The sequence below is a fragment of the Clinocottus analis genome, unplaced genomic scaffold, assembly GCF_023055335.1.
Source record: "Clinocottus analis isolate CAN_PGR_092001 unplaced genomic scaffold, fCliAna1.0.p SCAF_3, whole genome shotgun sequence".
In the NCBI taxonomy this organism is placed as follows: domain Eukaryota; kingdom Metazoa; phylum Chordata; class Actinopteri; order Perciformes; family Cottidae; genus Clinocottus; species Clinocottus analis.
Window position 1 is genome coordinate 23688540 of NW_027176042.1, and position 15906 is coordinate 23704445.

Consider the following 15906-nt stretch of genomic DNA (forward strand, 5'->3'; position numbering starts at 1 on the left):
CAGTGAAGTGCAGCACAACGGAGGACGACTCGGCTTCAAGGCTACACAACTACACAACTACACATGTCTGTTGAGAATTTTTTCAACTCTTCATCGTTGTTTTGCGACTCCTTTTGGTCTCTTTGCATCTTTTGTAGTCGTCCTCAGCAAACAGCCGTCACGTGCACATACAAACACAAACGTACAAATGAGAGTACACACACTCACTGGCCTATACAGTATTTACAAATCTATACTCTCACTCACACACACACACACACACGCACACAAAGAACCTAGCAAGAGCCGAAGCTTTGAAGCGATCAGTCCGTTACAGTCACACTTCAACATTCTGCGTTCAATCAGTAACTTCTGACGTCAGCGCTTGATTTGATTTATTGATTGATCGACTGATCGTTAATCTGCTGCCGGCCGTGCTGATGAACTCTTTGCTTCCGTTACGTCATTAATTGCTGAATCACTTATAATTCATTTAAACTCATTTCGCCTCCAATATTTTACTCATTGTTGGGTTTCTGTGTTGATTCATTATACAACTGACCGATTGATCTCTGACTAGTTTGATGAATAAAGGAACTTGTTCTCTTGTGAATGGAAGTTTTAACTGGACAACTTCTGTTGAGTTCTATGTACTTTAAGAACAGATAAGAATCCACAAAGAAACAAAATAAAACTTTTTCGCAGGGAGACGTTCATGCTTCAGTTTATACTCCAGTCTGCAGCAATCAGTCTTTCCTTAAATATCTTCTGGGAGAAGTGATGTGTAGAGGGATCCGCCTCTGTTGCTCTCCCCTTTTTTTTGGAGGAGTTTTTCCTGAACCGAGGTTGGTCCCGGGACAGAGGATGTCGTCTGTGTACAGATAGTAAAGCCCTATGAGGGTAATTTGTGATTTGGGGCAATAAATAAATTGAGTTGAATAACAGCTAATGAGTTAAATAGAGATGTCATCCGCTTTTGTATTATGTTAAAATGTCTTTTGTTGGTTTTTATGATAAAATTCCCAAAAACATCTGAGCAAATGTGTGGAAAATAGATTTTATAATGTAAAAATATATATTCAAAAGACCAGGAAAATAAAAATAAATACATTATTTAAATAAATTACAAAATAATAATTTCAAAAATAATAATAGAAAAATAAATAAATGCATTAATTTAATGAAAAAAAATAATAAATACATAAAATAAATACATACAATGAATAATACAATGAATACATACAATTAATAAAATAAAATCAAAATGTCAGCTGACATGACGATGAACTCAGCTACGACTGCAAGCGGCCTCGCGGAGACAGTTGCCACGGAGACCGGAGTACGTCATCCCGTAGCGGTTGCCATGGTCCTCTCTGACGTCAAGCCCCTCGCAAGATGCTCGGGAAACCCCTTGGCGCAGTCGCCCTGGTTACCGGCGGGGGGAGGGGTGGGGTTTTAGAGGAAGCGGAAGTGTCAGAGCAGGCGGAAGTGGTACTGCCCTGAATACCCTGAGCAGCGAGCGGAGGACGGCTTCACGAAACTCCCATCGTTAAGAGAATAAAATCGGGATTCCTTGTACGCTCAAAATGTGAGTTCACCTGCATAATACTCGATTGTTGTCTTGTACACACGGGGGCCAACGGACGCACCTTCGCGGGGCGCTGCGGCGGCCCCGTGTCCCTGCCTCTGCGGCGGAAGGTGCCTATTGTGGTTTGGGGCTGGGTACGAGGGATTTAGGCCGAGACTTGTGGCCGAAATAGCGACAAATGACCCGTTATAATAAAAACACCTGGCGAAAGGTCGGCTCGTGCGCATTGTGTTGTATTCGTGTGCATTTAAGCTGTTTTTTTTTTTTTTTTTTTTTTTTTTTGCAAGGCCTGTGCTCCCCTCCCGGTCGATACCACGCGTGGTGCGCGGCGGCCGTGTAGGGAGGGAGAAGCGCAGCGGCACCCAAGTTTGGCCATTTTGACAGCTTAGCAGCAGCAGCGGTAGCCGTCGTGAAGGCACGATTCAATTGTGTTTTTATTAAAAAATATATTTATGTAGCAGCCGTAGTAAAGAACAGTCAGTACACGACACGATGGATCATCCGAGGCTAGCGTTAAAGCTGCCGGAAAACACCCCGGACACAAGCGACGTATGCTGGGCCTCCTTTATTCGCCGAAACGGCGTAATTAACGGCGATGCCTCGAGCTTAGCCCCGTTGTTGCGTAGTGAGACGACACGGGAGCTAACACACACCCTTCGTTTCTCCAGTGCCACTAAAAAAAATGAATACAATTATTTTTTTTAATCGTCTTCTCCGCCGAATAACTAGCCGCGGACACACGCCGTGTATTTTAGTTGATCATCCGGGTACTCTGGTCTTAGGCGCCGTTAGGGATCGAACTGGGTCAAGCTGCCCGTTATAACGACCGAAGCTAACGGCTTGAAGCCAGTAGCCGCAGCTAACTGCTCGCTCGGAGCCACCATCGGCCGTGACGCGCCGTTAGCTCGCCGGCTAGCGGTAATCTATCGCTCCATCTTAAAAAAAAAATCCGCAGGGGAATTGCGACAAGGAGGGCGTAGTTGACGGCAGGCCGACTAACCGACACGACCCTTTACGTCCACGGACCCGCTAGGCTGCTTATTAAAAACGTATACTGTGTTTTTTGATTTATTTATTTATTGGTGGCGGTGGGTTTTACTGTTGAAAATGGTGTACCACCCCCCCTCCCGCCACCATTTTTTTATTTTTTTGTTTCTCCGCCTATTAAGCCGAGTCGGTGATTTGTGTAACACGACGAAGAGGCCCGCGTTTGGTGCACGTTTAACCGACGTGTGGGTTGATCAAGCGCCATTAAACGTTGTTCGTTGGCCGCATTTTGCGAACAGATTAGCTTCTTCGGAGGCGTCGACGCGCCGTGAACGCCACACGCAGCCGGAAGATCCACTTCCTTTACATCAGTGCTGAAGCGGGGAAAAGCGTCACCATTTTTCTTACCCTGGGCACTCGTTTCCTGTTTGTGCTCATTTACTTACCTGTCGACGTCATTTATTTATATACTAAAAACCTTCTACAATCAAAAAAGCCATGTCAATCAAACCAACTAGATTTTAAATAGTTTTTAGACAATTAGACAGATGTAACGATGAGCAATGTGGGTCCTGTAAATTAAAATTAAACGCTTGACTCGTGTTTGTCAAGAGTGAAATCCATTATATCATAGCCAAGCCTTATTTTCTCCTCCATAATCATTCATCATAAAGGCTTTTTCATGACTGGTGTTGCTTGATTATCACAATTTCTTTAGCATGAAATCACCTTTTTATAGTAAAAGTTTAACTCGCCGACACCTTTACTAAATGAATGACTCAGTGAAAGTTGCTGTGTGATCTTTCACCTCTCAATAACAGTCTGTCAATGTAGCAGGGCTTCAATTGATGATTATTTTCATTACAAGCTAATTCTCCTAATTATTTCCTCGATTAATAGTGTAATATGTCAGAGTAATATGTTCCCAGAACCCGTGTTGGCATAGCCCAGGCTAAATATTTAGATGTTTAGTCATGCACATGAGCAAATGATTAAGTGTTTTTTGTTCAGTTTTTTTTTTCCTTTAAGTAATTTGGATGAGAAATCGTTGATGAAAAAGTTGCTAAGCTTTCGGTCAATAGTTTTATTTAAGTTAAAAACGACACAGAGGTTAGAAATGTAAAACAAATGCTGGTTGGACAAAAGTAAAAGCCCAATGGTGCCGCAATTTACATTTTATTTATAATGACGTGGGTGTGTTTTATTTTGTATTCCTTTTAAAACTGTGATTTGTGTTTTTATAAATGTGCCGCTAAAACCCTTCCCACTTTCAGATCAAGAGTGTTTCCTCGATGTCAACTTAAAATAACTCAGGGATTTCAGGTTTCTTCCTCATCAGAGTTCCTGAAAATGGAGAAAATGGGTGTGTGTGGAGGTCATACTGATCCTGTACGCTAATGGTACGGCACATTTTTGCTTTTTCCGTGAACAAATGCAACGGCACTCGATATCAGCAGGTCATTGATTTTATGAATCAGCGCTGGAACTGTGCCACCGGTGCGCCGAGACCAAAAGGCAAACCACAGGAAGAGCATAAGAGTGTCAGGTTAAACTTTGTGGATGACAAAGATGTATTTTTGTTTTGTTTGTCCTCCATATTTTCTGTCGGGTGAGAGGTCTGCGGTCCTGCTTTCACCCAGTAAATTAAATACCAGATGAATCAAGTTGCTTCATTAGATTGATGACAAATTCACACAAATCTTATCAAGCGGTCCAGCTCATTTTGCTTGTCACAACATTGCCCATTGCTACTGCAACCACAGATATTTAAAAGGTACTAGATGATGGGAAAATGTCTGATTGGTTGACATGATACAGCGTGATGTTTCTGGGATTCATTCATTGCTAATTATCAGTTGCTCAGAAGCACAAACATTAAATTGACAACGTGATGTTTTAAACTAACGGGGTATAAAAAAAAAGAAGTCCAATTATCTGACGACATAATTTCCATTGAATATAAAATAAAGCCACAGTTGAACCTCTTTTGAAGGCCTCGGTGAGGACACAGGTGCCATCTGGTGGTGTTGAGGCAAACTTCATGATGTGCATTTGTAATAATATAATACAACCAGTTTGATTACCAAATAGATCTCGGCGTCTTCCCCTAAATGACGCTTTTTGAAGGCGTTGAATCGGATATTTTCTCATGGATTTTAAATTCAGTTCCATCAAAGGCAAAATGTCATCTGCTGCCAATCATTCTTTAGTACATTACAAAGGGTCCAGGTTGGACTTTAATTAGTTCAAAGCTCGTTATAACCTCAGTTTTTTTGTTTTGCAAAACGTAAAGGGATCATAATTCCATCTTCAACATCCTTTTTTTAAAAAAAATTGGTGTAAAAATATGTCCTTTTTAAACGACTTGTATTCATAGAAGTTTCTTAAAAGCTTCGTCCAATACCGACGTTTTCCACAAACGGATGCAAGCGCCGTTGCGTTTGGTTCGTTGGCGATGTTGCGCTGTAAAATAGACTTGTGGTGTTCATGAAGCTTATGGACTCCACCTCTTTTGCCCTCCCCCGTAGGGAAACCCCATCCTCACCCCCCTGCTTCGACAGGGAGGTCAGACCTCAGGTAAGCTTCAAGGACGCTTGGAACGTAACACGGGGGTGTTTGAATGTCCGGGCTGGTGGCAGGGTGCAAGGCTCCCGAACTGGAGAGAAAAAATGTGTCAAACTATGTCGTCATGCAGATGTGAGGGTACATCTGCCTTCTGGTGTCGGGTGTATTCACAACCTTCCTTGTACATTAATGCATTCTTAAGCTGTTTTTTTTTAACCCCCCCCCCCCCCCCCTCAAAAAAAGGTCAATCCAATGAATTCTGTATCTCAAATGTAGCACGTAGCGGGCGAGTTGCTGGATGGGATGTGAGATGGAGGCGACGCCGTGGCCTACTTAGACCTACAGATTCATCCTGCGATGTAGAAAGCCCTCAGGGACGCAGTAACTGGAGGGGGGGAGCTGGAATCGAAAGGGTTTTTGACATTTTGCGAGGGCGCTGTAAGGTCTTTGCTCTTACGGAGGGGATGTCAGTGTTGGTTAATTTCCCCCTTTACTCCCTCTACACATTCACACGATGAGCGGTGGCATTTCAAAGTGCCGCGTCCGTCCACTGTCGACACCCCAGACTGCTGTAATTCTATTTGTTCCTTTTTGGACGGATCCCAATAGTCGCTTCCGATCGGTAGCGACCGAGTAATTAGCTTTTTGCCCAACCGGAGTTTGTGAATATGGAGCGGGGTTCAACATGGATGTTTGGGTTTCTGGTCCCTTTCTCTTAATCCGCTCACTGTCTCCAGCATGCTCGACTTCTCATACTATTCTCTGTCCAAACCCTTTTATTTATTTTTTGCCCGTTCCAGCTGGTGAAGGGAGATCTTAAGTCCAAACCACTAACTCCATCGTGCTTCCCTCCCCCTCCCCCTCTTCTTCTTCCCCATGCAGCCTAAAAAATGGATAAGAACGACCTGGTGCAGAAAGCCAAGCTGGCCGAGCAGGCCGAGCGCTACGACGACATGGCGGCTGCCATGAAGGCCGTGACGGAGCAGGGCCTGGAGCTCAGCAACGAGGAGCGCAACCTGCTCTCCGTCGCCTACAAGAACGTGGTACGGCACCCAAACCCATGGCTCTCACCTTTCTTTAGTTTTAGTTTTCTTTTTGCCCCAAAACCTGTCGCCGCTCGAGGGGCGCAAACTGTGACGTCGTCTAATGATCCGGCTCGATGCAGAGCTCCAGAACGATCAATAAAATCGACTCGTTTTCACGGGTAGATTTTCTCCTTGGAACAGAGCGGACGAGTAAAACTGTCCTGGCTGAAGATAAGTAATACATGTGTTGACTTGACTATATTAACGTGAGATAAGATGATCCTTTTATTAGTCTCGCAGCCAGGAAATATGCAGGATTACAGCCGCACAGCAGATGACGCGAACGAGCAAGAAGCACAAGTACAAAAAAAAGAATAAGACCAAAATGAGTGTAATAAATTAATCACATGGTAAATGTATAAGTAAAAACTAAAGTATGACATCGAACGGGTCTGCGTTAATTAATAAATGCACACATACAAAATTGACGAAACAAATTATTGTTTTTATTTGCTTTGATTACTACATTTTGAGGGGCGAGCATTATTAGTTTTAATTGTTTGATAACAATGTAGCATTAGCAGAGATCACTGATGACAATGTAGCATTAGCAGAGATCACTGATGACAATGTAGCATTATCTGAAATTACTGATGACAATGTAGCATTACCAGAGATCATTGCCTATGTAGCATTACAGAGCTTATTGATGATAATGTAGCATTAGCAGAGATCATTGCCTATGTAGCATTACAGAGCTTATTAATGACAATGTAGCATTAGCAGAGATCAGCTGGTAATATCTGCTCATTGACGTCGAGCCCCGTCAGCAACAATAAAACACCTTGTTTTTGATACGTCATCGTTCCACCGCTGGCAGCGAGGAGCGTCTCCTGAAGGTTTGGCCGCACATGAGAATCCTTCTCGGGGGAAACATTCCTGTGGTGGTTTCTGAGCTGCGGCGTCTGACAGCAGCTCATCCTGTGAGAGCAGCACGAGCTATAACTGCAGTCACATATCCATAACGCGTCTTTTATTTATAGCATTCACAGTGACGGTTAAAACATTTTTTATATATATATATATATATATATATATATATATATATATATATATATATATATATATATATATATATATATATATATATATATATAATGCGCCTGGCTGTACTTTTTGTGCTTTTCATGAAGATTTTGTCGTCTATTTATAAAAGCACAAATTACATAAGTGCGGCCTCAGGTTTTTTTTTTTTTTTTTCCTCTACCACTGCTGCTCTATTTATCGTAGAGATTTGATAGAATTTTTATTTTTTTCCTCCCAATGCAGTTTGTCCTCTGTACTTTTTCCCCTCACGCCTCACCAAACCAGGAGGCATGTGGAATAATCCCTCTTCATCTCACATGCGTATGCGAGTGAGATCTTGTCCCATTTCTTTTAATTAAATGTCGTTTCTTCTTCTTTCCCGTCTCCGTCAGGTGGGGGCCCGCCGCTCATCCTGGCGCGTCATCTCCAGCATCGAGCAGAAGACGGAGGGGAACGAGAAGAAACAGCAGATGGCCCGCGAGTACCGTATGAAGATCGAGGTTGAACTGCAAGAAATCTGCAATGACGTGCTGGTACGCAGAGGGAGGGAGGGATGGATGGATGGATGGAGGGGGGTGAAGACGGGGAGAGTGAAGACGGGGAGAGTGAGAGAATACAGAAGCTATAAAAAGAGGGAAAGATGGTGTCAGAACGCTCACTGGAGCGGAGTAACGAATACCAGTTACACGTTGTTTTAGTGGCAGCACCGTCAAACAATCTTAATGTCTTTTTACAGTCAGCAAATGACAAGCCGGTGCGACGATGAAAACCTACTTTAACATTTTAATCTTTCCCTTCTTTTAGATACGATTTTATAAGAGAAATATGAAGATTTTGGGGTTAGATTATGCTGAGAATAAATCTGAAACAAAGACAGTGAATGCAATGAAGCCAGATTTCCCGCTGCAGTGTTTCTTTGCTCCGTGACTTTGGGAATCAAGATTTTTATGGACAGAACTGTGAATTCGCCGTTGACTTTTTTGAAAAAGCCAATAAGGACGTTGCCAGATTTTGTGACCGCCGCCAACGACGTCTTCCGCTGAATGACGCCTTTTTGAAGGCGTCGACTCGACTAGTGTCTCATGAATTTTGAAAAAAGCTAAATCTCAACTGCTGCCAATCATTTTTTAGTACATAAAAAAAGGTCCAGGTTGGACTTTAATTGCTTCAGAGTTCGTCATAACCTCCGTTTATTGATTTACCAAAACTAAACGGCCAATAATTCCATCTCCAACATCCATTTTTGAATTTAAAGCCATTTAAAATATGAAGATTTTGGGGTAGTTTCTGCTGAGAATAAATCTAAAACAAAATATTATTCGTACACCTCTAAACAAAAAATCCCAAAATCCGGATTGAATTGGCGTAGAAAAAGGATTGCTGAGCTTTTTTAACCAGCTGTTTAGCGAGGGCGGAGCTAAAGAGGGAACCAGGAAGTGCGTCTTTGGCTACAGGAGAAAACGCTCTTTGTGCTCGGCTATCGATGTGATTTGCTTCATTTAGTTTTTTCTTGGTGCCGAGGAGAAAGGCTGAGAGGGCGTCCCGCGTTGCCACCAAGCATTTTCAAGTCTCGCCTAGTTTGTGCGTCGGCAGAGCCGGTGGCGGTGAACTTGTACGTAGGTTCAGGAAGGAGCAGAGCGGATGAAATCTGACTCCAGAAAGTCCAGTTTGAGTGAAGCGTGCGTGAGTTTGACGGCTCGCCAGGCGGCTTTTACCAGCGTTCATGCTAAAGGTGAACGTGTGTGTGTGTGTGTGTGTGTGTGTGTGTGTGTGTGTGTGTGTGTGTGTGTGTGAGTGTGAGTGAGTGTGAGAGTCTGATGATGCATCGTAGCAAAAAAGTAAAGCCAGGTGCCGGATGACTCGGCACATTTTTTCAGCAGTCTGATAGAACTGAATAATGAAGCTGCGTTCCTGTTCGTCTAAACTCTCCCTGAAGGGGGAATAAAACAAAGTAGAGATGAAATAACCACCGTTATGACCCACTGGACGTGTATGTCGGGTCTGTTCTTCTTCTGCTGGGTTTTAGATGTTTCTGGGCCCACGTGGTAGCCAATAGGAGTTGGGCAGGTGTTCAAAGACCGGCGTTTTTGGCCAGCCCCGCGGACAGATCGTCCTGATGCCGACGCACAAGCGAGTTGTTGCGTCGCTTCGTGTCCCTGTGAGCTTTGGTTGCGTCCTCCGTCTCCTCTGCTGTGGAGCCACCGGGACGCCGAGTCGCCCATCCTCTGCATTTAATACCTTTTTGTTGCTGTTTGTTACAAAATCCAGCATCTTGCTGCAGGGCTCTGCGGAGGTGTGGGTTTGTTTGTTTATTTTTTGGAACGTAATCGCTGTGAAATAGTCAAAAAATAAGGTTTGGTTTCTTTGCTTGTTTTGTTCGGTCCAAGCGTCCAGGAACTGCCTCTTCTGGATTCCACCGAAACACAATACGTCTGTTTGTCGTTTAAACGTTACGCGTCGCCATTTCTTTGAAGTGGTTTTTAGGCGGCATCTCGTGGTTGCTGGTTGCTGAGGCCTCCTTTTTTTTTTTTTTTTGCCTTTTCCAAGACTAAATTCACTTTCATGTCGCAGAGTTGCGACATGACTGCACTATGATGTCATTGTCAGTTTTGGTCTTTTGACACGTTTGAGGCCTCACAAACAACGAGGGGTCATGACGAGGTTAGAACAGAGATCGCTCAAGGTCAAATCAGATTTTTTTTTTTCTGCGCCTGAGCAGTCTTCTAATAATATCTTCAAGGTCAAACTGGAAGCCTCTGCAGTGTTGTGGCGCTGGAGGGAGGGAGGGGGGGAGGATGGACGGACAAATGTAGACATGACGCCCTTAAAGCAGCAGGACGCCCTCAAGGGGAAAGATTTTGACGCATCAGCAGGATCGATATATGCGACCGTGACCTTGAGTGATGTTTCTGTGACGAGAAAGAAATGTTTTAGTTCCCTCCCCAATGTATGTATTCATATATTTAATAGGCTCCATATTTAAACATGAAGGAAAACAGTTTTATACAGAATCTATTCTCTTTTTGTATTTGGTGCATGGTAAATGGAGACGGCGATGCTCTACGTCACGCTCAGAGATACGAGGGGTTCGTCAGATCCTCCTTTTTATCGGGTTCATCGCGCCGCTCCGTTGGTGTCAGGCCGAGTGGGCTCTAACAAGCTGGAGGGGAGCTGGACTATCCGACAAACATGGCAGCTGTTTAGAGGTGCTTTGAGCAACGGACAAAAGGCCACCGGCTCTTGGCTCCGGCCCCAAAAAAGCCGCCGGCTCTTGGCTCTTGGCTCTGGCCCCAAAAGGCTGCAGGCTTCTGGCCCCCAAAAGGCTGCAGGCTTCTGGCCCCCAAAAGGCTGCAGGCTTCTGGCCCCCAAAAGGCTGCAGGCTTCTGGCCCCCAAAAGGCTGCGGGCTTCTGGCCCCCAAAAGGCTGCGGGCTTCTGACCCCAAAAGGCCGCGGGCTTCTGACCCCAAAAGGCCGCGGCGCTTCTGGCCCCAAAAGGCCGCGGCGCTTCTGGCCCCAAAAGGCCGCGGCGCTTCTGGCCCCAAAAGGCCGCGGCGCTTCTGGCCCCAAAAGGCCGCGGCGCTTCTGGCCCCAAAAGGCCGCTGGCTGCGAGCTTCTGGCCCCAAAAGGCCGCTGGCTGCGAGCTTCTGGCCCCAAAAGGCCGCGAGCTTCTGGCCCCAAAAGGCCGCGGCGCTTCTGGCCCCAAAAGGCCGCGGCGCTTCTGGCCCCAAAAGGCTGAAAGGTTCTGCCCCAAAAGGCCGCTGGCTGCAAGCTTCTGGTCCCAAAAGGCCGCGGCGCTTCTGGCCCCAAAAGGCTGAAAGGTTCTGCCCCAAAAGGCCGCTGGCTGCAAGCTTCTGGTCCCAAAAGGGCGCCAGCTGCTCCTGGCTGCAGCACTGCGGGCAGGATGTCGTACCACCTCACTCGTACTCTTCAGTGCGCCAGAAGAGAGATTCGGTGTGTCCCGACGCATCGGATGTCAAATGCAGTACAAAACACCAGGATGTTGGGCAGGATGCAAGCCAGCATGCTTTTCTGGCTATGATGACCCACAATCCTCTGCGCGGCGGTCATGTTGCCATGTTATGAGGAAGTATTATGTTCCGGTTGAATGCATACTGTACACACGGACCTTTTGTCCATCGGGTTCTCACGTCGCGGTTTCTCCACACCGTTGACTCCATCGAGTGTGAAATAATAAAAGCTTTACTGACAGGACTGTATGTTTCATATTTCTGTGCGTTAACCCTTTTTTCCGCCTCTCTCGTGTGTTTTCAGAGTCTGCTCGACAAATTCCTCATTGCCAACGCAACTCAGGCGGAGAGCAAGGTGTTCTACCTCAAAATGAAAGGAGACTACTTCAGATACCTGTCGGAAGTGGCCTCTGGGGACTCAAAGAAGGGTGAGTGGGTTTTCTCCTCCCTTCAAGGTCACGGTGGCATTCTGAGCCTGAAGCCCGCTGGCTTTCTATCGGACAGTCGTGCTCGAGTGACGCTTGTTGACTCTGGGGACTAAGGGCACCTGGGTAATCAAAGAAAAAAGGCCTTTTTGTTGTTTGCAGTGTTGCTCGTGGGGTTAATATCCTTTTTTAAGGAACAGAACTTGATAAACATTTTGCAGTAAAGTGATACTTTCATTCTCCAGGAACAGCACGAGTTACAGGAAGAGCCCCGTCTTCAACTACGCGTTCTTGAAGTGTGTTAATATTGTGTTAAAGTTGAGGTAGTAGTATAATAACTGAAACCAAATGGGGCAATTTTCGGAGAAAATGAAAAATTTCGAGCAGCCGCTACAGAGAGAAAATGCTGTTTAGGAAATAAAAATCATCGCATGCGAGAGATCCCATGAAGCTTCAGAGTTCATGACGTTGATACTGATGTTTAAATAATTTGATCTAATAAAAAAATGATCCATTTGTATACTTTTGCTGAAGCGCCCGTTAGCCGGGTTAGCATCCATCGGATAAGAAGTTGAGGCTCAACAGTGACAACGTTTTTCTGAAAGTGTTTTTTTTTCCCCTGCTGCTTTTACCCGATGGCAAGTGACTCAATGACACTACACGTCATAAATAATACAAAATCATGATTTTAATACAGTTGGTGAACAGTTTTGCGGCATCATCGGGTCAGAATCTGAAGTTTATGTCCAAGTATCTGCAAAGCTAAGAACATTCCCACCAGCTCTACTTTGTATTTGGTAAATGTCAGCGCACTAATGCCCTAAAACTGGGATGCTGAACCTTGTAAACGCACCTTCTGATCATCGCTGTTGGCATGTTGCCGCAATTATATTGTCGGAGTCGCCGGTGAATCGCAGTGTTCTGGGTCCCAGTGGGCTGTAAATGACTGACCGCCGTTTGTTTTCCTTCCTGAAGACACGGTGGAGAGCTCTCAGCATGCCTACCAGGACGCCTTCGACATCAGCAAGAAGGACATGCAGCCGACGCACCCCATCCGGCTCGGCCTGGCCCTCAACTTCTCCGTCTTCTTCTACGAAATCCTCAACTCGCCCGAGCAGGCCTGCACTCTGGCCAAGCAGGTGTGTGTGCACGACGCTGAGCATTACTTTGTGTGTCTGTGTCTGTGTCTGTGTCTGTGTAAAAATGCAGAGACAGAATGCAACACATGAAGCATAGACGTTTATACAACCACGGGAGTCGCCCCCTGGTGGTCAGGAGAGAGAATGCAGTTCGAGACATAAAGCATAGACTTCTATACAACCAGAGGAGTCGTCCCCTGGTGGTCAGGAGAGAGAATGCAGCTTTAACACGTGACTCACGGACTTTGAGGCGCGCTCCCGCGAAGTCCTCGAGGGTTTGGAGGTGTCAGAGTGTCACATGGTGGAGGGCCTAAGGGCTCTGTGGCGGACATTTTGAGCCCTTTATGAACCCTTTCCGTAAGTCAACACTAGATGCTGACTTTGCCTAAGGGAATTACCCACAATGCATTGCAACGTGAGGTTTAACACGCAGTTCCCAATGGAAGAATGGAGACGTTAAAAAAAAAAAGGTAAACAAAGAGGCACGTGGGCATTTAGCCCGATAAAATACCTTTACAACATTATGGAAGAAAAGAATTAGAGGAACGCAAACAGAATATTTCTGTCTGTCTGTCTGTCTGTCTGTCTGTCTGTCTGTACATTTATCACACATTTTATTTGGACAAAAACAAGTGAATAAATATAAAATGACTTCTCATCTTATGAGGAAGACGTTTGAACCAGTGAATAAAGAGAATAAAATAAATACATAATTGTACACAATAGTTTTAATGTAGTCACTTTGCAGTAAAGTGCTGTCTCATTCATGTTCACAGCATCAAGCCCTCACAGACTCTCACTCAACCATTTAGCAGCTGACGTCAGTGAGTCCCTGAGGGTTCAAGGGTTGAGGGTTGGGATTGGGCCATAGACTTCTATACAACCAGAGTCGCCCCCTGGTGGCCCGGAGGGAGAATGCAGCTCGTTAGATGAGACTAACCTCTGATTCGCTGCTCTTCTGTGTTTCTCCCCTGCAGGCGTTCGACGAGGCGATCGCCGAGCTCGACACCTTGAACGAGGACTCGTACAAAGACAGCACCCTGATCATGCAGCTATTAAGGGACAACCTCACTGTGAGTACGCACCGGATAGCAACACGAGGGATGTAACGCACTCGTGTGACTGCGCCGCCTCGGTTTCAGTCCGCTGGGTTTCAGATGCTGAAGTGCAGATGGTTTAAATCATACTTTATAAATACATCTTCACCAGCATCTTCCTCAGATTAGTAGCTATAAAAAACGCAGCGACTCGACGGCGATCTCACCAAGTTACCGCACTGATTTCCATTCCTGCCCTTTCTTCGCTGCCAAGTTGTAGATTAATAGAGGCACTTACACGCTGTCTTTTCCAGACTTTAATTTAACAAAGGGCCGGTATTTAATCAGCGCATCGCTCCGCGTGTCAGTGTTTGTTCTACTTGTACACGTCAACATGTTTAAATGTAAAAAGGTCGCTGTTCTTCCTCCAGCAGATAGAATAACGTGTGATAATAGAAACACGTGAAGGTAGAGTCAAGTTCAACGAGAGATGAGGACGGGGATACGCTCAAGCGTTTGTATTTTCATCGGTGGATTAATTGGAATTATTTAAACTTTTACCACTGTTTTCATTGAACTTGTGACGGTAAAGTTCACAACCTTTTAAATGAACACTCTCTAGCTCTCCCTGCTGTACTTTAAAGTTCCCCGAGGGGTAAAAGATGAGATGGACTTGTTAGCAGAGCGTTTCATGAAGACGTTAATGTGTTTTTTTAATGATTTCTCTTCTCTTCCTGCAGCTGTGGACATCAGAAAACCAGGGCGAAGAGGGAGAAACCGGCGACGGGGATAACTAGAGCGCACTTCACTGTTAACCCATGACCCCACTCTCCTCCTCCTCCTCCTCCTTCTTCTCTTCGTACACATAAAACCCCCGTTCGTCTCTCTCTCCTCCCTCCATCCCTCTCTCTCTGTCCCACTTTTTCATGCCCTCCTCCCTGACTTCCCTTCTGTATAACCAACAGCATGAATAGTACCCGACCTTCACAGACAGACGATAAATACAGTTTAAAAAAGAAACAAAGAGGGCACGGGAGGGGAACGAGGAAAGCGAAACTACTCCATCACCCTCCTCCTCTTCCTCCTCCTCTTCCTCCCTGTTGATCATGGCACTCCACGACTCCAGCAGACTAAATCCCCGCTGGTCAGTCTAGTCTTCTAGCACGCAGGGCGGGGGTTTTATCCAAAATATTAAAATAAATAAAAGAATAAATGTCTTTTTAAAAAAGCCCACACTCCCCTGTTTTTTAATCTTCCCTCTCTCTTTCTCCTCTTTCCTAACTTCTCTCCTTACCGCCTCCCCTCCCTCGCTCTATTGAGTTAACGCACTTATATAGTTGTCCACCATCCCCTCTTCCTCCTTCTCCTCCTCTTCCTCCTCCTCGCTGTAGTGAGTTAACGCTTAGTTGTCCATCCCTTCCTTCTCTTTTGGCTTTTTTTCTTAGTGTACTGGCAAAAATGGCTGGTTTTATTCCACTTTAAAAACGAAACAACAACAAAAAGGTTATTAAACTGTCCGTTTATTTTCAACAAACACTGTGATGCTTAGTTTTTCCTCCACCTTGCTCCTCGTTGTTCGATGGCGGATGATGACCTGTATTCAGATGGGAGGGGTTCTGCCGGGGTTTATACAGAAGGGTCCTCAAGGTGTATTGTGACACTGACGAATCTAAAAACAACTAAAAGCGTTTTTATTCTGCTGTAATCAAACACTCACCTTTTTTTTTTTTTTTTGTTGTACTTTCTAACTCGAGACCCAGCGTCTTATTCGACTGCGTGAAAGCGATTAGAGGCTTTACATTCCACCTGAAGACGCTGGTGAACATCGGTACTGCTGGCCCTCAACCCAAACAAACAAAATCATGTTCATTCACCCTTTGTTTTAACTTTTTCTTTTTGTGTGTGTGTGTGTAACGAAATAAAACTCTTCTTTCCGGTTCTTGAGAACCTGTAAAAACTGTAAAACATTTCTCGAGCTTCACTGTAAATCTTGTCTCTTATTTTTTTTGGGGTGGGGGGTAAAACAAACCCATGGACATCGCCGTCAGTTCATCGCCTGAAAACCAAACCGTCTCGTTAATTCAAACATCAGGATAGTTGTGTGTGT

The 15906-nt window shown here is 45.1% G+C and overlaps 1 protein-coding gene across 1 annotated transcript; it reads left to right on the plus strand.

The window, feature by feature from the left end:
• Positions 1–1419: 1419 nt before the first annotated feature.
• Positions 1420–15333, plus strand: ywhaba (tyrosine 3-monooxygenase/tryptophan 5-monooxygenase activation protein, beta polypeptide a). The gene is made up of 7 exons (XM_068593576.1): positions 1420–1567; positions 6002–6162; positions 7623–7763; positions 11503–11626; positions 12599–12762; positions 13740–13835; positions 14540–15333. The coding sequence occupies exons 2-7, from the start codon at positions 6010–6012 to the stop codon at positions 14594–14596; spliced, it is 735 nt and encodes a 244-aa protein (XP_068449677.1). The 5' UTR covers positions 1420–1567; positions 6002–6009; the 3' UTR covers positions 14597–15333.
• Positions 15334–15906: the final 573 nt, after the last annotated feature.

Excerpts from the sequence above, each read along its gene's own strand:
- ywhaba (XM_068593576.1), top strand. The coding sequence starts at position 6,010 with ATGGATAAGAACGACCTGGTGCAGAAAGCCAAGCTGGCCGAGCAGGCC. Across the intron at positions 6,163-7,622 it reads CCGTCGCCTACAAGAACGTG|GTGGGGGCCCGCCGCTCATC; the intron begins GTACGGCACCCA and ends CGTCTCCGTCAG. Across the intron at positions 11,627-12,598 it reads CTCTGGGGACTCAAAGAAGG|ACACGGTGGAGAGCTCTCAG; the intron begins GTGAGTGGGTTT and ends TCCTTCCTGAAG.